Source organism: Pezoporus wallicus, unplaced genomic scaffold (genome assembly GCF_028554395.1).
Source record: "Pezoporus wallicus isolate ANWC-B61680 ecotype Strahan unplaced genomic scaffold, APGP_CSIRO_Pwel_v1 scaffold_7107, whole genome shotgun sequence".
Classification (NCBI taxonomy): Eukaryota; Metazoa; Chordata; class Aves; order Psittaciformes; family Psittacidae; genus Pezoporus; species Pezoporus wallicus.
This window is the reverse complement of record NW_026642114.1, coordinates 6,546,561-6,568,137: the sequence shown is the minus strand read 5'-3', so window position 1 is coordinate 6,568,137 and position 21,577 is coordinate 6,546,561. Positions and strand designations below refer to the sequence as shown.

At 42.8% G+C, this 21,577-nt stretch overlaps 1 protein-coding gene across 11 annotated transcripts in view; it reads left to right on the top strand.

Moving 5' to 3' along the window:
* Window positions 1-21,577, top strand: part of LPP (LIM domain containing preferred translocation partner in lipoma) — a 311,612-nt gene that overhangs the window by 136,148 nt on the left and 153,887 nt on the right. For all 11 annotated transcript variants that reach the window (XM_057427444.1, XM_057427446.1, XM_057427441.1 and 8 more), the window contains one exon: window positions 15,723-15,845. In XM_057427444.1, coding sequence (XP_057283427.1) covers window positions 15,723-15,845 — 123 coding nt within the window. The remainder of the gene's footprint in view (window positions 1-15,722; window positions 15,846-21,577) is intronic.

The window sequence follows — 21,577 nt, the reverse complement described above, 5'->3', positions numbered from 1 at the left end:
CCTGGGTGGCTTGGAGCAGATGTAGCCAGCAGATATGATCCTCAGCTGCAGACCTGCCAAGGGCCACCTGGCAAAAATATGCATTTACTAATCACCTGTAACTATTGCTTCATCAGCAATAGGGGTCTGATTTTCATTTGGGACCCTAGATACTGCTGCAACACGGAAGGGAGAGGATTGTATTCAGCGAGGGGATCACTTCTTTCCCAGCAACCCCTGGCTGTTATCAGTGTGTTTTTTATTGACAGGCCACAAAACCCTTTACAAAAGAATTACCAGTCTCTCCTTGATAAGGAAGCTGAAGCAGAGAAAGCGCTTTGCCTAGGTCACCAGGCTGACAAGTGGTAGGTTAAAAATAGGACCTACATCTCCTGTGTCCCAGAGCAATTCTGTCTGCTACATTAAGAACTGTAAATGAATGAGAAAGAATTTTGGATATACCAAAGAGTATGTGCACAAGTAGTTTAGGATGGGGGTTAGAGTGAAGAGACAATGGAAATTTTGAACATTTGCATGAAACGAAATATAAAAAAGTTCAGGATAACAGTTCTTGTTAGAGCCACCTATGCATAGAGGGGCTGCAGTACTGTGGGCAGGGAACTATTCCCGTGTTGAGACCTACTGGATTCACTGGTTGTATTGTCCTCTTGCAATATGCAGAAAATCAGCTGAAGGGCTCAAATTCCTGTTGCCAAGGAATTTTGGAAGTTGAAATGCTGAAACATGGCCTGAAGAAGTAATGCACCATTCTCTGCAAGGCTGTTCAAAGGAGACCTGGCTCACTTCTACCCAGTGTTCATGCCTGGGAGAAGGTGGGGACGTGTTGATAGATGCAAGCAGTGAGTGCCTCATCCTTGTTATGGAGGAGGTTGCCAGGCTCCCTCCTGGCGAGTGGCAGCGGTTGTGCCTCTCCGTGGGCTGTGACTCACCGCCTAAGGAAACAGCCAGAATGGAGGAGTTTAATTTCTTTTTATTTCTTTTTATTTTAAATTTTGGGTGTGCATATTGACAAATAGTTGGGGAGGAAAGAGATTGATTTTTGTCTACAGGGGTGCTGCCTTAAATAACACATCTGCTTCTCAACAGTATGTCAACTGGGGTCTGCCTTGGGTGCTAGGTTTCCTTTAAATTGCCTGCCTTTTCATGTTTGGAGAAGAAGAAAAGGCCAAAGAGAGCAGAACATGTGTTCAGCCTCCCTCTAGTGCTAGATTTTGTTAATCATCAGGATTATTGGCCTGGGTGTACATGCTTGCTGAGGAGGAACATCGGTAAAAGAGCGCAGCTCTAGCTGCCAGCAGGGCTGCCTGGCTCCAGGCAAGCAGCAGTAGCTCCCAGTGACTCTGTAAATAAAGCCATAGTCTGTGTGCATCGCTTGCGATTCGAGATCCAGCTTTTGCAGATTTCTGGGACTCCTAACCTAGTTTATTAACATCCATGTGATAAGCAACTGCCTTTTATCTGAATTGAAGCCGTGTCCAACAGTTTAAATAAATTACCTGGTAATGTTAACCCTTTTATTCAAACCTTGACTTTGCAGGGATGCTTTTGATCTGTCTCCCTTCTTCTGCCTTCCTTATGTATTTGAGAAACAGGAATGTGCTGCTTTCTGAATTAGACTCGAGCAATAACATGTATGCTCTCTGCATGTTTAAATGCTCACTGGGTGTCTACAGGTCAATATCTGTTTATTATAGGGCTTTCTAGGTTCTAATGAGCAAAATCAGTAATACAGTGTCTGTATATGTTGATGAATATCTAGATGCATAATAGACTAAATGCATGTTTTTCTTGTACACACATATAAATGAACACTATATGTATCTATGAGAAATGCATAATGAGTGGGGATATAGAGCAGACTTCTTTCCTCCCTACTGCTTTTTTATCTCTTTCTGTGGATAGCATGACCAGTAGATCCAGGATCACACGAGAAAAGGAACACTGAGCACTTCTTTCAGGCAGCTCTTGATGCAACCCATCTTATACGCGTGTTTGTTTTACAATGCCAAACCACATTCTATTTTAAATCTTTAATGAATCTCTGTTCCCATCTATGTAACTTTCCAGTCCTTACTCTCTTCAGAATAGACAAAGATGCTTATTATAAACCACAAATTTTACTGAAAGGGTAAACTGGAAAAGTTTTAATTGTACGATGCAAGCCTGCCATTCATCTCGCTGCCTGGCTATTAATATCTTGGCAGCGTTATAATGCAGTGCAGCCTTTAATAGCTAAACTCTCGGCAAGCACTACAAAGGAAGCAAGGATCCAAACAGTTAACTGTGCTCATTATTTTCATCATGCTTATTACTGTGTTATTTAATGTATTTGTTATGTTATTGTTTAATATAGTAACACAGCACACAGGATGTGCCAGGACCTGCAGTGGTGCACACTTGTGCCTTCTTTGGGAGGAAGGTTGTGACTGAGGCTGGGATGTGCTTTCAGAGACGGAACAGCATGGCTTTTGATAATCTACCATGCAGCTGGTGATGAGGTGAGGGAGCAGAAGAAAGCAAAAAGCCTAATACAGATCATATGTAAATAAGGGTAACTATCTAAAAAGTTATGAGAGGAAACAAAAAGGTCAAAGATGTTGCTGATTGTGATGTTGAAAGATCATGAAGCTAAAACCATCTCCGGTTAAGACACAGGGAAGTATTATGCACATGCATGGGCTTGGGTCCAAACAGTGGGCTGTGGTCCCGCAATGCTGTGCCTGAGGTTACAAGCCCTGGTGGGCACCTCCTGGCTCATGTGGTTACATCTCTGTGGGACACTCACACTGCCAGTGCTGGAGTTGGGTTCACTGCTGGCACCTGAAGAGAGGTTAATCTGTAACCTGGATTATCCATCTATGGATAACAGACATGAATGTGGGAAGTAATAATGAATAGGAGTCATGGAAAGCAAGCAGAAGCAGCAGGCAATTTTATTCTATCAGAGCTAGTATCAGCCTGTGACAGAAAGGATGCAAAACCATCATTGTATCTAAGATAGAATTATTTAAGCAGAGGGAAAATAAAAAGATAATGAAGATGTAGGAATTCTCCCGTCAAAGCAGATGAGCTGAGTGATGGAAGAATGTGAGATAACATGATCAGTACTGAAGAAATTCTACTCTTGTAATTTCTGAGTGCTACTGAAATCTTCTGTTGGATTAGCAGGTCCTAGGAAAGATCTCTTGCAGGATCAGTTGTTCTTGTGTCAAATCCTGGGTAGCCTGTGTTGCATTAAGGAACTGTAATGCAGTGGTGAGATGAAGGCAGACTGTCAGTAGCAAGAAGGAATTCTAAAAGTTACAGCAGACAAATTATTACGCTTTTGCCGTGAACCTGGCCGGAATTGGTAGGTGGTGATATAGAAAGTCAGAGTCTTTCCATGCAGCTTGGGCACGGTGGTAGGCTGGAACATGACAGAGCAAATGAGTTAGATTCCCACCTTGGTTTTGGTGCTTCAAGTACTGTGATGCTGTGTGGGGCAGAAATAAGCTTTGGTCAAGCAAGATGAAAGCAAATACAGCTATAGAGATGGGAGAATCCAGCTGTCTGGGTAAATTAAGTTTTACAGCCCTCGAGTAGTTCAAAGAATAGGGCAAACTTCATCCTATTTTTGATGCAAATTTTGCTTGGTGGTAAAAGGACATGGATATGGAGAAGTTGCGAGAGCATCTGATTTCCAAGAATGGAAGTGGCTGAAATGCAGGTTCCTGTATCTGTTTTTTAGTTTCCATCACTGGTGAAAAACAGATTCACCTGCCATGATGGTGGTTTTGTTGTTAGAAAATATCATCTCTGTAAAAAGCATGTGGCATAGTGACCGAGCAAGCTGGAAAGGTGGTAGAAATACAAATGAAAAATGTTTTTATAGCCAGAAGAATTTTTTCCAGGACATCAGTGCAGGAATGATTTTAAGTATGTGCTGCCATTGAACTCTTATCTTTGCAGGACCATTCCCACAATTGTATTTTTTAGTTTTGATTTGCTGATGCAAATGCAGGACACACACAAAGATTAACACACAAAGAACAGGTAAGAAAGAGTAACTGGAAAACATCATATGACATTTTTAGTGTTGGTTTTAGTGGTGTGAGAAGTAAAATAGAAATGTTTGGGAAAGCTGAAGCAATTCCAACTGTTGGTGAAGCCAGTGACATCTCTGCCTGAGGTGCTGTACAAGCTCCTCTCATTCAACAAGCTGCAGCTCCTTTCCTCTCCACCCCCTCATTTCCGCATCTCTTTTGCCATGGAAACAGCCTCTTGTCTTGTCACGTCCCAGGTCTAGCCTTCCTCTTCAGCTCTGTTACTACACTCACTCCTCAGTCACTCTCCCCATCCTCCCCCTGTTTCTGTTTCTGTAAATTCCCATGGTTCTGCCCTGCAATGCCCCTTTATGTGTTCCCCAAAAATGCCACTGCTGAGGTCTGTGCAGGCATTTGGGCATCAGCATCTCCCACAGGGAGCAGTAGGGCTACCCTCTGCAAACAGTGTTTGGTCTGCATGAAGGTCAGGTGAGCATTTTAAAGACATTTAGGTAAGGAATATACTTTCTGTGCAGAAGTAAATGCCATTTGGCTTCTGTGGCTATGCTGACCCCAAGCAAAAATACAATTAAAAGATATTTCCCTGAGTTCTGTTGTGTACTGGGACGCTACATCTTCTGATGTGTGAATTCTTACTGAAAAACAACTACTTACATTCATTTATCTGCATATACTCGGTATAAAAATAAACCTTGGAGCCCACCCAGGAGGGATCTGTATGCTGGGGATTCTCTCTGCAAGGTTTTGCAGCAGTCTCTGGCTAGCACAAGTTATTTGTTGTTCAGCTTTCTGTGTAATTCAGGTCCTTTTTCTTCAGCTGAGGTTCTCATTTAGGAAACATGTAGAAGGTAAGATATCCAAATGAGGAGGTGGTTGTTAAAAAAGGAAGAAAACCCATGATCATCCAACCAAATCAAGTACCAGACACACATCTGGCAGCCTTGAAGGAAAGGTAAAAGTGGGCCTAATGGTTTGGAAAATGAGATTGCAAACTTCTTGAAGGCAAAGACCTTCCTCGGTGAATCAGAACTGCATGGTCTGCCCAGCTGTCTTGCAGCCTGTGGACTGCAGCCATCAACCACCCCAAGAATGTGTGGACTGAAGCAGAGTCCAGATTTTCATCAGCTTTGAGAGACATATAGTAGATTTTTAACGTGACTCATTTCTACAGGAGCCAAACCCAAGCTGTTGACTTTCATGTAGTTTTATACATTCATTTTGCTGACATTTTGCCAGGCTCCCTTGAAGATTCTTGAATCCTTGCAAATGTTTTGGCGGGCACCCCTTCCTGTTACAGCAAAACAAGCAAACAAATTCAGAAGTATGTTATATGTTTAACTTCTGGACTTGGAGCTTATTCAGGCTGTGAAGATCAACTGGCCAATCTTAATTCTACTTTTCTTTTTCGGTGGTGGTTTCCTAATAGCTTCACGACCCATGTTCAGGAATGCTTTCTCAGATTCAGAGAAGCTTGACTGTATGCTTAAACTTCATTAAAGTTGGTAGAACTTAAGTGCACGTGTAAAATTAAGCATATGCTTATGTTTTATAGAGCCGTTTTGCAGGTGACACAAGCAGCTGCATATGGGTTTCCAACATGTGATTAAATTCCAAAAGGAGTTTTTAAAAACAGTTTTAGTCAACCTTAATTTTCTGAAATTGGTAGCTTTAACAAAACCTATCTTTTTTGATTAAAATTGCCTGAGACATGTCCCTTTTAAAAAGCTCTTCATTTAGCTGTCACAATATACAGTCTTGTGTGGGAAAGAGTTTGTTCATGCAAATTTAATTTCCAGTTAAAGTGGTACAAACATGAAGTGATTTCAGTACATCTTTATGAATGCAGCAGTGCTGTTGTTTTCTCACCTCTGTCAATGTGGGGACCAGGCAGAGCCATTAAATTGTCAGCTGTGCCCTTCTGGGTATTGCAGGTCATAAAGTTTTACCTGATCACCCAGAGAGACCAAACGCATCCAGCCTTGATCCACAGACATGAAGTGATGGAGAAATCTCGGAAGTTTGTTCTAGCATGTAATTACTTGCAGTATTACACATAAGTGAATATCTCTGCTATTTTAAAATAGAATTTCCCTGCCTTTGGCTTCCCAGCTGCTGCATGCTTTTTTATTTTGCTGGATTGGACAGTCTTGTGGTATTTGACGTTTTTATTCTGTGAAGCTGTTTAGTTATTGCTATCAAGCTACTCAATCTCCTTCATAAGTGAAACCAAGTGAGCTCTCGACATGTCTCCCCTGTCAGCTGTTTCTGCTTTTCTGGGTCGTCTCTCAAGTTTTAGAACTCTGCCTTCCATACTGGGCATGGTATTTCAGTGCCAGACTCATCAGAGTTGTTGAAAGGAGTAAAATCACCTTCACCTCTGTGCTTTCCATGCTCCAGGATGGCGCAGCACTGGGCAGGAGCTGGTGTTTGGTGTGGTTTTCCCATATAGAATATAAATCCAGGGTCCGGGGGGGCTGGGTATGACAGCATACCCTCTGTGTAGGCGTGTATAATTCATGTCTTGTCAGACACTTCCTATGCCGTTGGAGCCATCCTCCTCTTCCCTTTTCCCTTATGCCAGAAAAGGAAAGAGGAAGATCATAATTTGGCCAGGATGTGGAGATGAAGGGAGTCTTTGGTCTCGGACATCACCATGAGATCTTTTAGAAGTGTAACGTCCATGTCGTGTGAGTCAGTGGGAAGGTCTTCCTTTAATACAGTGGACACTTAATGAGCTATTTAGTTTCTATACTGATTAAACTTTGCAACTCTATTGGAGTAATTGGTTACTCTTCAGTTATGGTTCCCCTTGGAGGCAGATGATGAAATATCCAATATCTCCTCTTAGTTCTTGTTTTTTTCTGCAAACAGCAATACTCTGTGGGGAACATCAGCTCTGCTTGATGGCTAATTAAGCATTAATTTGTGACGATATTGGAGCAGATTTTAAGTTGGTGGGGAGTGGGCAAAAAAAGGGGAAACTTTTAACAGTCACCATAATTATCAATAAGGACTCCTAATGTAATTGCATTAATTAAAAGAAAAAGGATATATTCCCTGCTGCTGTAAAGTTAGTTAAAGTCAGTGAAAGGCTGGGTCAGAATGATTTAATGGCCAGCTCTTCCTGCCCCATGAATAGAGAGGTAGTGTTGTCTTGTAGAAGGCATATAGAAAAAAAATTGATATAATCCACTTTATATTGTATGTTCTGCTGATGAACAAGAATGTTTCACTAATTCATTTTAATTCCCAAAGATGAGTGATTGTAACTCCACCTGGAGAATATTAAACTGCCTTAATGGAAAAATAAGCTGGTTTTATTCTCCCCCTTCTTTCCCTATCTTCCCCATTCAGATTTCAAATAACTTTATGTGCCTCCTTAGTTTATTATTACACTTCTCATCTTGCTGCAGATTTTGCATCTGGTAGCACTTAACGCAGACAAGACTCCCAAAGCTTTTGATCAGACATGTTAAGTAAACTATCAGGACCATCAGGTCTGCTGCTCTAGCAGATGTCAGCTCATGGGACTCCTCCTCTTTCTTCATATCCTGACTGTTCCTTATCAAATCCATTCTTTTGCTTTCATGTGCTTGAGGATCATGGTGCCTCTTCCCCGTGTACTAGCTGTTCCACACTGTGAAGATCCTCCAGTCAACTAAATGGCATTTGTCAGTTTGCTCATTTTCAACAGTTTCAAAAGCTCCACTTAGCCAACCTGGACTTCCCTCCGTGAGCAAAATGCAGCAGTCAGAAGCATGAAAAAGATGCATGCAGGTTTGAATGTCCAAGGTAAATGTGTCAGTCTGTGATGTGGAGAGCAGGGACCTGGATAAAACACCATCCTGAGGTAGAGCAGATGGGGTTAAGGGGACGAGACAACACAGGCCCTCTGTGTTGGCATGTCCAAGGTAAATGTGTCAGTCTGTGATGTGGGGAGCAGGGACCTGGATAAAATACCATCCTGAGGTAGAGCAGATGGGGTTAAGGGGATGAGACAACACAGGCCCTCTGTGTTGGCATCTCCAATTTCAGGGCACCCCTGAAAGTGGACCCCTGGGCTGAAAATTAATTAATGAGTGCATTAATTATTTTCTGCATCCTCTTTACTCCTGTCACATAATTGCCTTCTGTTGTCCTCAAGTGTGGCAATGGGACAGGGATTGTTGCAAATCTCTTTTGGGCTATTGTTCATGTCCCATCACAGCCACTGAGGTCATCTGCTGCTGACCTTGTACCCAGTGCTTCAGCATAGCATGCCTCGGGCCACGGAGCCTGTTGGCTAAACTTCTGTGACGCAGCTTCATTCTTGTTTCTGCTCACTCAGCTAATATTCAGGGACAAACCCTCTTCTGTGGTCTTGAGAAGACTGAAGAAACCATGGGTGTTCGTGGCAAAAGCTTCTCTCCAGTGTTAGGGGCAGGAGATGTTTGGAAGGGAACACAGTCCTAGGCTCTGCCCTGGCATTATCGCTGCCCATCTACACTGGTGGCATTCAGGCCCCTGAACAGAGCCAAGGTGCTGGTTTTGGGTTTGGGGCTCCTCTCTGGATGTGCAGAGGGCAATGGCTTATTAAACAGAGATGGAACAAGGGCCACTGTTCCACAGGCCAGTGGTCAGCATGGCCATGGCTTAGATCCAAGCCTCTAATTATGTGAAATTGGGGCCATCCTGCAGTGAAATTGCAGCTGGAGATTGGATGGCTTGGACAGCAGTTTGCTGTCTTCTGGCATGTTTTGTCAGGGCTGTGACAGCACATGCAAAGAATGAAATGTCCGTTAAGGAGCTGAGTTGGTCTGGTGGGTTGCTGTCTTCATCTGGTGGCCAGGAGGAGCTTGGTTGTGTCCCTGAGTCGCAGCACTTCACTCTTACCCTTCTACCTGCTTTCTCTTCCTGGGGCTGGTATTCAATTGACAAGGAGCTCCTTGGGATGAGGATCTTTCCAAACCACTGTATGTGAGCAGTGCCTGTCACACTGATCTCTAGGGAAATATAAATCCTTATTGTTATACAGATTCGTAACTACAACAAAGTCTTTGCTGTCTTTTATATGTGTCCCAGGAGGCTGAGTGCAATTCAATGTAATTTCTGTTGACTCAGCTAGAAGGAGAGAAGTGGGTTTCCAGTGTTGGTCCAAGCTCTGGCACTAAGGCAACTTGCAGTTACTAACCTGGATAGACTGACATGTACCCACTAGCAGAAGTGACTCCTGAATGGTGCCAGCTGGCAAATAGAAAGCACAAGTGGAGGCTTCATGTAAATGTTTATGGAAAGCCAAATCAGATCACAAATGGTCAGTAGTGAGCTTCCAGAGGAAAATGTAAAAGGAGAAGCACAGGACATTTTTTATTTATTAAGTATCTTGGTGGAGTTTTATTCCACATGTTTCTCCAGATGCTTTTGAAATCCATGTGAATTCATAGCAACCACAGTGTCATGTAGCAGAAGTAGCTCTGCAGCTTTAATAGCATGTTGTGTGATGAAAAACACACCCTTTTTTTATTGTTCTGAGACCGATGCCTTCTAGTTGCATGGTTGGTTGGGTCCTTTTTTGGGGGGAGGAGGGGAGGCTAAGTATTTCTATTATTTGTCCTTTTTATAAGCCTCCTATGCCACAGTGAGTTTATAAATTCGTTATTAAGGTTTTGCAAGATGTCTCCTAGCAGTGCTTAGCAAATAACTTTTCTTCAGCTGCTTGTTCATCTGCCCCAGCTGTCAGCCTATGCAGGTCTTTGCAACACCAGTTGCTTCAGAGATAAGATCAGTTAATCTTTAGGATTCCCAGTGCTATTTTCATTTTCCGTGAGTGGAGAAACTGAATATGGGACTGTGGCTACCCCAGACCTATGCCATGGGTCTATGACCAGGTTGAGCTTGGACCTCAGAAGCACAGTCCCCTTTACCCTGCTGTGTTTCTTGTGGTTTGAAGTGGCACAGCTGCTGGTGTGAACTTCTCTGAGAGAATGTATTTGGCACATTTATTGGCCCTTTTGGGAGCAGTAAGGTAGGCTGGTGTTTAGTAGATTGCTTTCCACCCAATTTAAGTCCTGTTCCGGGTAGGCTCACCTGCTTCCTTACCAGGAGATCTTCAAAAGTGTCCAGAGTTGTAGAAATGTTGCTCAGTTAAATGACAGTGGTGTTTCAGAGACACCAAATGATGCCTTTGAACACTTAAAACTTTTGAAGTGTTTTCCTTTGGTCCTGTTAATATTCAGCAACACAAACCAGGTAAAGCTATTCCGTGCCTGAAAACAGGAAAGGGCAGGGGAAAAAAATAAATCAAAACCTAACTTCCCTTTGGCTTTTATCCTTGATGTCATCAAAAGACTGAAAAGGATATTTCAGGCCTGGCTTCAGCCTGATGGAACAGCAGGGAAGTTCTTTTCTATTAGATCCTTGATACAATAATGTCTGGTGAAATCACTGTGGTTACATCTGCTGAAATCTTCCATCATTTCGGATTTGTTTCAAAAGACTCAATCTTTCTGTTTTTAAAGGGCACAGCTAGTTTTCCAGTCCCTCCTTGGTGCCTGGAACAGTGGTTAGGAATCGGTCAACTTTAGACCCCCCTTGCCCTGAATGCTTCAGTCAGCTCTTGCCTCCATGTGCATGCTTGGTGGGGTAGCCTCTTGGGACTGTTTTAATTTACATTAGGGGATTTGAAAGAAAATGTTTGCACTTGTCTTTAGGCTCAGGGGAGAAATAGACAGAGCAGCTTATCTTCAGGGTGCCTCATTTTCCTGATAGGGGATGCATCTTTTTGCCGCTGTAGTGCCTTTTGGGGTTTTAGACAGCTTTTGTGACCCTGGAAAAAATTCATTGGGAAATTTACAGGAAGAGAGATGGGGTGGCAAAGGTGTGTGTCCGAGAAGGATCTTGCCTCTGGCAGTGGCGTTGTTGGAAAAAGGGCAGAGAAAGTGTGTGTGTGTGTGGGGATTAAACACAAACTCCAGCCTGAAGTATATCAAGAGTGAATCACTTCTTTTCTTCTTCCTGGTTAACATTTCTCACAATCTCTTGTTGTATGTACAGTGGATACCATAAAAATCAAACATCTTTCCCTCCTCTTTCCAGCCCACCCCTAGCTAAAACAGAAAATAAGAGCCCCATCCTTCTTTGTCTGTGGCTCTGGCTAAGCCCAGCACCTGAGGCCATGCAGTAGAAAGAGATGCTAACTCACCGTTTGGAAAGCTGTTTCATTTACTCTTCCTGCCTCCTCAGTGCCTACTCGAGGATTTTGACAGCCTGCAGAGCATGGCAGGTGGCTACTGTGGGTGCATCTTTGTCTGTAGTTCAGTCAAATTTACTGGAGGAAAAGACAATAAATTCTTTCAAGGCAAAAGTCCTTATTTACTATATATCTGTTCACAACCCCTGATTTTGCCTAAATTTCCTCTTCCTTGCTTCTGTTACTTTCACCCTTCCTTTCCATGACTGCCTTTGCTGCTTTTCCTCCTTGGATGTAAAAATGCAGACTGTGTTGACTTGTCACAACCCATAGAGAGCTCCCCAAGCACCTCAGGCTCCTAGTAAAAACAATGTACCAGGATCAGAGGGCACTGGAGGCCCCCAGCCCATTTGTTTTGAGTGATTAGCTATGACCTTTCTTAATATCCATGGTGTTCATCTCCATTCTTCCACTTGTGAGTTAGGAGGTTATCAGTGACTTGTGATAGCAGGATGGGCAGAGCAAGCTGATGCTACAAGGAAGGTTGTGTGTCTAGCTGTAGCTCTGCTGTCTTGAACGTGTCTGTACATATCTAACAGCACTGCATTTCCCAGTAATGACAGCTCACGTTCCTGGGAGCTGTCAGAGGATGAGCTGGCCACAATGCTAATGAAATGCGCTCAGCTCAACCTACTTTAGAGAAGACATGAGCAAGGCTAAGGTGGATGGGGAGAAGGTGGATTTTGGTGCTGGAAAGTTGCAGTGTAGTGAGCAAAGTCCTGATTCCCTGAAAGCGTTCAGGAGTTTGGTCATTGTCTTGTGTTAGCAGAAAATATACGCTGGGACTATGGAGTTACTTTTACTCTGCTGTCCATGTAAGTCAGGCAGTTGCTGCTGAAAAGCCACCCTTCATGTTTTCCTGGCACAGCAACGTGATGGGTATCAATACGATTTCCTGTAAAGGCTGAGAGCCAGCCTGGCAGCCCACCTCTCATCTCTCATCCCAGAGGCTAATGACTGTCCCAAGCTGCAGCACTGTATGGCAACAAACAGGGAATGGAGAGAGGGGAAAATGGAGGATAAAAGAGAGGCAGCTGGGTGTGGGTAGGGAAAGGAATTTGGAGCAGGAGCTAGAAAGGACATCTGGGAGCCAGATTCTTCTCTTTGAGCACATTGCAAGGAGCTGGCTTAGGCAAAAGAGAAGCATTTTTATTTCCTCGCTGTGACCTGCAAAATGTGATAAGAGTAGGTGATCTAGGTTGTAGAAAAAGGTGGCATCTAGGGAAATTATTGTGCTTTTCATGACTTCTAGCTTGGTGAGCAATCTTACGTCCTTTCCTAGCCCAGTGAGGCAAACTTTGAGGCCATGCATTGCCGTCTACGCTGCATGTTCTGTAATGATGCCCCTTGAGGTTTTGTGGGGGGACCTGTGGCAATGACTAGTATTGGGTGGCAGGACTAGCATAATTAAAGCCAGTTTTCATCAGAACAGAGTGGATTGACAGGGCTCAGGAGTGGATTACCATCACAGCTGCTCTGACTGCACACCAGGAATTCAGGAGTGGGCAAACAAGCCAAGCAGTGAAGCTCTCTGCTGTTTTTCTCTCTTTTGTCTCACAGCAGGAACTGAGCCAAGGGATAGGAGTGTAGGTGTTGCAGAAGTTCACGTGTGTGGATAGTCTCTGGCATGTGTAATTTGTTGGACTGGGTTGGCTTATGTTTGCTTTTTGTTGAACTTGCATTGGCCAGGCCAAGGATAGCATCCTTTTTCTTTTTAAACCAGTTTTTCCATATTCTGCTCACTGAAAGGGAGGGAGCACAAGCAACATGTCTGCAACAATGCCATAAATCCAGAGAGAAGTAGAATTAGGAGTTCTTTCTGGTTCTGATGTTTGTATCCGTGAGGTCATGAGCTTAACCAGTCTGTGTTCTTCAGAGCAGAGCCATGCCTGTGCGAACCTGTTGTGCCTTGGGACCTGGTGCTTGGGGTTTGTTCCAGAGCAATATCATAAAATTTTTATAGCAATGTCATGATGAAGAGCATGAGAAGAGAAGTAGCTTCACCCTCTTGCTAAAGTTAGCTTTGCAAATTTTACTCTTGTTTCTATGTGCAACAAATCCCTTGGTTAGATCTGGAGCAATGTGGGGAGAAAAAGATTTGTGGAGATGAGGAAGAGAGAGCAAGCAGAAACCTGTCTTTGTGAGGATTACCTTTTATTAAATGTACTTAAAGTCCAGTCAAAAAAGCCCTTACACACATTAGTAGTGTTATTCGTTGGACTGTCATACTGCCTTGTGCTCCAGCATTTGTAGAACTGGACTCTTAATCTATGTTGATTATGTTTTAATTGAATAACTAAATCTTTTACAGAATGCAGAAGCAATAGAGATGTTTCCATGCTATTTTATTTTTCCAGGCTTTCAAAGGACATTTAACTTTTACAATCTTACAACTTGTTCTGCAGCATTTGCTAGTCAGCTGTTGCATAATTGTTCTGGGGAATGAGAACCAGGGAATAATATGGCCCAGAAATGCTAAGAGGCAGAAATGAAATTGGCTGATCTTCTCATCTGCCACTATCCCTACTCTCCAGGATCAGAATGCTGAACAGGCCATGTGCGGACTCTGGTTCTATTTGTGGGCCTGCCTTTGACTTGATGTATCACCTCAAATGTTAGGGCCTTGGGTGCCCTTCACATCTCCCACCCTTCTCCAGGCTGGCTTTTGGCTGCTTGTCTTAAAAATTCTCTGAAGTGGAGCAATCTTAGGTTTTGTGTCTTGGAAGCCTGTGGCTGCTGTGTAATTATAGGCCGGAAACTGGAAGGTGAAGAAGAACCAAGAAAGAGCCATGAACTGCACTAATAGTGGAAAGGAAACTGTAATCTTGCAGATTAAAAAATCCAGGTGACTACAGCTATCCAGGAATAATGGTCTGGGATAATTCCTGTGAAAAGTATTTCTTTTTTTGAGCAACAGCTTGGATGGAAAATCTTGGCTCTATAATAAAAACAGGCAAGAAGTTGAGTTTGTAAGTAGTTTCTAACCTGACTCTCAGCCTTTTAAGTGATGTGTTCTTGCATAAAGCACATTGGAGCTTCCACTTTCTTGTTAGTCAAGACAAATTTATTGTAATGCAATAAGATTTAGTAATCATTAGGAACTAATGAATGCCTCAGCACGTATAAGCTTGGCAGATCAGAGCCTGCTTGCTTTGCATAGTCGGTCTCTCTTTGACCAGCCTGCCATTTATGTGTTGGATTGATGACTGGGGAGTTCGTAAAACAGATAATGATTGAATGGTTCTGAAATGAAATTTAAATAAAAACTATGTGTGAACTAGTGAGACAAAGGAGAAGGTAAATTTTTGGCTTGGAAAATAGAAGTAACTTGGTTGAGAGTGAAGGCAAACAGAGCTGGGTTGTTTCTGTGGAGGTGCTATTATGGTCTGAACAGGCTTTCCAGCTGAAGTTAGGTGAGCTGTTAGGTAAATCTTTAGTGTTTTTGCTATTGTAGCAGTCAAGCTGTGAATGAGATCTTCTGCACTAAACTCTGTGGTTGCATGTATACCAGAGAGACTCTGTCTAGGGAATTTGCAGGTAAGTCAGAAATGGAAGGACAAAAGAAAAATTACTCAGGATTAGAAAAGACTTCCAGTGTGTAGTATTTCACTTGTCTCAAGAACTTTGGTTTTCCCTTCCAAGAGAGCATCCCTATCTTGAGCACAAGTGGGGCTGTGCTGTTTTGAAAACAGAAAGAAAGCAAGATGTTTTGAATCAGAAAGGGTCCTGCCTGTATGTTCATACTTGTTCTGGGCATGGGCTTTCCTGACTAATAGCCTTTTTCACAAGGACCTTATTTATGTTACTTTGTGATTGCTTATCACAAATCATGCCACTCACCTTGAATCTGCTAGAAATGAATTGAACTTTTTCATTCCTCCTTGGAGGAGCTCATTTTTTAGATGAAAATTGTGAAGAAGTTTTGAATCATGCAGGTACAGCCACCACAAATTGATATGAAATAATAATAGGTGCAGTTGGCCAGGTGCTGGCCACTGTGGCTTGCAGCTCTGCTGTTTTTGCTTTGCCTGGGATGGCGACATGGCAGAAGAGATGCTCTCAGAATCCTGGTGCTTCAGGTCTGTCCCCATCTTTGGCTGCCCAGCCAGGCATCTTTCTAAAATACATCTTCTCCATCTGTGGGAGTGGAGACTGTCCTGCTTCTTCACCTTGGCAGCAGATTGCACACTGAGTTGCATAATCCTCCAAGTCAATTTAACACAATAGGACCATTGTGGGAATAACATTAAGAAAAAACCCAAAGTAGCCTAAATCCTTGTTAGATTGAGGCTAGCTGCTGGTTCTGGGGGACAGCTACAACATTTCAGCATGTTTCTCCCTGCAACCCAAGAGTTATTGCTGGGCATGGTAGAAGCTCTATTAGGACAATACGAAACCAAGTGGCAGGCCAAGCTGTTTAAAATAACTGGAACTCTGCTTTCTTCTTTCAGGTGAATCCTGGTGGCAAGACACTTGAGGAGAGGCGGTCCAGTTTAGATGCAGAAATCGACTCTCTAACGAGCATCCTGGCTGACCTAGAGAGCAGCTCTCCTTACAAACCTCGGACTCAACAGGTTAGTGGCACATTGCATAAACAGAGAGTGGGAAAGTGGCCAGCATTGACTGCTGGAGTCAATTTGTTAACCGCTTGGTATTTGCTGCAAACAGGCATGCCAGTTCCTCGTGATAGCATCCAGATGTGGCTGTCAATGGAGAGAAGGGCGCAGTCACTCTGAAGGGGGCACTGGCTCAAAAGCTGCCATACCTCTGAGTGAAGGGCCTCTGATCCTGATTGCTAGATTGCCAAAATACTTGCAAAAAATGGTATTTCATTTGCCTTGACTTTCCACCAACAATAGCTTGTGAATTAAAACCTGCTCAGTTCACAAGTACTGTTCGGCTTTTTTTCCCTTGTTGTTTTTCTGTTTTGTTAACTTTTTATGTGTCACACTGCCAGAAAGACCCAGATATCCATGTCTCAAGCTGTTTTCTTTTGTTTTTGTCATCTAATCAGTGGCGATGAAGTGGCTTGGATTGTAGCTCAGCTGTCAGGGTGGCTGTAGCCCAGCAAGGCAGACTGGAATTCGCACTTACTCTGCTGTGTCTAGACAAGGACTGCAGGGGTGACAGCAGCTCAGCTAGTTTTTGTCACTCATCTAGGTAGTGCTTAAGTGGAGCTATTTAAGTTCTGGTGAGATGTGATCTATTTATCAGAGGAAGTATGACACCCCAGTGGCACTTTAAAAAGGGCAGTTCTTGAGATCTTGTAAAATCATCCCAGATGTACTTGTGCCCAGTTGTACCCTGCCTTTGCTTCCTAATCTCAGGACTGGCCTAATTTCTTACTTGTGTATGGGTATGTAGGTATGTGTGCAGCTATATGTTATGTTGTGTTTGTCTTACCGATGTCAGCCCTGAATAAAATCTCAGAAATCAAAAGTACCAAAGGGTAGCTGAGTGATGCGGTCACACCCATTACCAAAACAGGCCTTCTCTTTGGTTAGTGGTTTTTTTTGGTTCTTTTTGTTGTTGCATTTCTTTTAAGCACTTGAGAACCAGTACCTTTGGAACAGAACTAAAGTAGCTTTTAGTTTGTTTAGATTTGCTCTGTTTAAGCCTGTGAGCTTAGCAAAAGCAGAGTTAAATCATATTTGTGCACTTTTGAAAGCATCCATCTGCACACAGAGGCTCTGGCATGGTGACCTGTGTGGTTTCCATCCCTTCTGCGGGGACCTCCTGATAAACTCTTCTTTTATCCTAGCAGCATGTGCACAGTTCTTGCATAAACTTACAGACTTGTCCTTGAAGAACAGTCTGATCTGGGTCAGCCAGTCAAAAAGAGCAACAGTGTAAACCAGATACAATTTAGTCCTTTTCCCAGTGGGTTTTTGTTGTGATAAATGAGACAGTTGTAACAGTGATAGTGCTCAGGCACAATGTCAAATAACCCATGTTCATTCTGTTTGCGTGGGCCAGACACATAAGAATGCATACTGTTACTGAGAAAGACTTTATTGTGTCAAAACACTGGAAGAGATTTTTACTTACCGTTCTCCTTGTCAATGCCGGAGGTCAGCTCCAGCCTGTAACTTCTGTAACCTTCTGTAACCACTTTGCTGAGCGTTTGCAGTTTGAGGACAGTACTGCTGACAGTCTCCTGGTGCTTCTTCCTTTGGGGTCAGATATTCTGTGAATAGGTTGTTTTTCTTAACTTTTATTCTGTACCTGTAACATTAAAAAAAAATCATAGCGTTCAAATAGTTCTGCAGGTGTGCTTCATTTTCTGGAGGATTGGAAGGCATATACCGAGTTTTGGACTTGATCTGACTGTTTAAGTTCATCAGCCTTGAAGATGATGTGTGCTGCTCAGCGCACATGCTTGTTCCCATGGCTTCTTGCCCACAGTTTAGGTGGGGGTACTGAAGACTTGTCCTCCTACCCAGGAGTGATGCTGCTGCTCCTTGGTGCATCACAATCACTGTGTGCGATCCAGTGGGCAGAAGAAGCTGAATTTCATTTCTGAGATTTTCTACTAAAATCCCTACTTTCTTTGTTCAGTTTATCAGACTTTTCAGGATTTATGGGTTAATGTAATGATGTCCTGTGAGAAGTACAGCTACAGCAACTTCTAAGTATAGCTGTTAGAGAAAGAAAATGCTGGAGTTGAATGTATCATCTGCTGTAATTAAAGACTACTCAAGTCCTTGAAAGGTTGAACTAGAATGTAAAGCTTTGATATTTTCCTTTGTTTGATATGTACTAAGTATTAAAACTGGTGAGTCATTTGATAGTCTTATAGTAGGCTAATAGATTAGGCTGCAAATTGTGAGGTACTTACTCAGAACATCAGCATGTTTATTGGATTACACCTTAGATGACCTTCCCAAATTTATCAGGATAATGGCTGCAGGTAGGAAAATAGAGTTATGAGTTGTTTTCAGAGAAGATGTTTCCAGTTGTGCTTATGCAGTTAAAGCATTATAATAATTTTATAGGTATACCTTGCCCTTGGGGGTACTCCTATTCTGCAATAAGAAAAATTTTATGTTAGGTTTCTTTTTTGTATATTATCGTCACGATACTTTTAAAGCAATATAAACTAAACTGTAACATAGTCCTCTTTCACTGAAGTAGGAGTGATAGCAGGATAATGGCAAGCAGTTTATCTAACATACCCTACACACTGGCATAAACTCACAGGGAAGAAAGCTCTTTTGATCCTTGGTATGAGTTCAGGATTGCAATGAGACACACTGCACCACGAGGTGCCTCTGAAGCACAGAGATTTGTACCCTCTGCAGAAGGTTTGAAAAGAATAATTCTCAGACTGGGTGTGCCAGTGTCAACCCCAGACAATTCTCCTTGGCCAGCAGACCTGCTGTTGAGGACATGGATGAGTATGAATCTCTGCACCATCCATGCATTGCTTACCCTGGCATCACTCTGGTAATATATTTTTATGTGCCAGGCAGGTGACAAGGACATTGTAATGAAGTAAAAATGACTGCCATTAATAGAGGGAAAGGAGAGAGAGTTTTGACACCTGTGGTCAGCAGCACCCTCCTTGCACTCAGTGGTTCTGCCTAATTCAAGTCAGCTGAGCTGGAAAATGAAGGTAGAGATAGCATCAAAGTCCTGCTGGCTGCTTCCCATTGCCTGGGCAGAGGTGGTAGGAAGCTGTCCTGCAGAGCTGTTTCCCTCTCCTCTAAAGTGATGAGTTTGAAAAGCATTTTTGCAGCATAGATCCTTTATGAAGGAGAACAGATCTTTTCTCCTCATAGCAGCAGGTTTGATGGGAGGAGGTCCTTCTGGGAATGTGGTACCCCAATATGAGTCAACCACAGTGTTGCTGAACCTCAAAGTGAAAATTCTCTCGGGCTTCATTCCTGGTTAGTTTTTGTCTCTGTCTTGGGGCAGTTGTTGAGAGTACCCTGAGCAGACATTTTCTAGGCATTGGTAGTTTACTTCATATTCACTATCAGCAATATGTGGGTCAGAAGCAGCTTTCAATCACCATCACCTCAACCCTGGGCTGAGCCCATGACTTGCAAGTGAAAGTCTCTTTGACTAAATCATAGGAGAAGTCACAAGTGATTAAGATGCTAGGTGTTTTTCTTTCAAAAATGCACCGATCAGAAAGAGCAGAAAATTACAAAACTAAGTCATCTTTTACTGCAACACAACAGCATCTAAGGGTGCTTTCTGTCATGTGAGGTGATGTAGGGGAGACTGAATTAAAGAAATTCAGCAGTAGCTGAAGGTTTAGAAAGTACCAAACATTACCTGATCTTGAACTCATTGGAAAGTTCAGAGGAAGAGAACCCACTATGCCTTTCACTAATAAAAGGAGACCGTATAGACAAGGCATTTAGGTGCATAATTTCCATGGATGGGAGCAGGGTGAACTCCGACTAGGGGAGCTGGTGAATGCTGTGGTCATCTGGCTCCTCTGTTAAGGGGTATTTTCCTAAATTTGTACCCATTCTGCTTAAATCCTTGCTTAAGAAATGTGTGCAGCAAGGCCTTAAGCCCATGAGATAAATGTTTGCACCTTTTTGAAAAACAAGAAAACTTTGTGACTCTGGAGAGGGGGCTTCCAGCAGAGGCTGTGAAAATGAAATACTGGAAATAGCAGCATACAAAAACTCAGGTTTTTTTTTTTCACTGCAGATTGTCTGTTCAGTAAAAGAGGACTTTGTGGGAGGTGTACCAGGACTTTGTGGGAAGTGTACAAGATACACCTGGTCCAAGGGTAATTGGTCTTTTTTTTAAAAGCAAATAGTGGGTGGCCCAAATTTATGGAGTATTTAAGAAGCAAAAAGCCCATGATTTGATGGTCAAGATCAAATCTGCTTGGGTACAGCTCTCAGAGGCAGCTTGATCCAGAGGGGACTGGCTGGGCTGGGCTGGCACACGGGAGACCTGTTTCATTCCCAGCTACCACCACTTTGCTAAACGACCTTGAATGTAGCATTTCTACTCTGCTTCCTCTCAAAATCTCTTCTGTCCTTGTAGCTTGGCAACCTCTTCAGTGTGATTTGCCACTTACTACCCATGTATGGCATCTAGGAACTTGGAATCTTGGTCTGGATTGAAGGCCTTTAGGTAACGTGGTTGTACAGATAATGAAAAAGAGAAATAAATTTTATCTTTTATCTAACAGGTGGGGAAAATGAAGGCAAAGTTAGGTGAGGTATCTAGGGATTCACACTTATGTTCCTGCCTCTGTATCATTACCCCCAGTACTAGACATCTGCTACTATGCAACACTCTCAGCCTAAGTCAGCAATATTTTCAAGGAAAAGAAGCTCATTCTCACTGTGAGCTGCAGAACAATAAAGGAGTAAAGAAAATTAAATTTTAAAAAGTGATACATTTTCATTAAATTCCAAACATACTGGGAAGTAATGTCTTCTAGTGACTGGAATTTAAAAAGGATTTAAATGTTTGACAGTGTTGGTTGTTATTCCATCACTTCTTTTGACAACCATTTGGGGATAACAAAAGCAGTGAAAAGGCAATGGACAAATTTTCTTGCGAAGTGATGGGACAGGATTGAACAGTTTCAGCTGTGGGATGGCAAATAAGAAACAAGGCGAAATATTGAGTGCTGAAGACCCCTAGGAGTGCTCTTCCATGTGCATTTCTAATTATAGTGCCCCACTTATAGATGCACCAGGAATGCATGACTAAGAGTTCAGGTGTTTTATCTTTGTTTACACATAGCTGTATCTCCAACCATGAATAAGGCCTTCTGCTCAGCAAAGAGCAGTGCATTCCTCTAACACTGAAAAAGAGCTTTATGATTGCTTTTGGTCTGAGCTGTGGAACTGACATACGGGCGCTGCAAAAAGCGGACTGCTGAATCTGTGTTCAAAACAATCCATGCAAATTTGCTAGTCCAGGCTCAGAGTATGGTTTCCTTGTTCCTTTTATTCCTGAGCCTGGTTTCTTAGGTTGGTATGCACCAAAAGGATTTTTCAAGCACAGTCCCTGGAGTATTTGCTAGCATCCTGTTTCTTTGTCGGGAATGTTTTTCTTTCTTTTAAGAAAGAATGTTTAGGGGTACAAGCAAATTAAGATCAGTGGGTTCTGAATTAATTCCTCACTCCTGTAGTGTTTAAGAGTTTGCGGTGCCTTAGTTATGGGACTCAGTGGAATTTGGCTGTTTCAGGTGTTCAGAATGGTGCTGAGTCTTTTTTAATGAAATTTGGGCTGAAATTGATAGCTTAGCTTCTGCTGTCTTCAGAGATGATATTTGAAGTAAATAAAAATGCCCAGGCCTCTTTCTGATGGTCTGAGCACA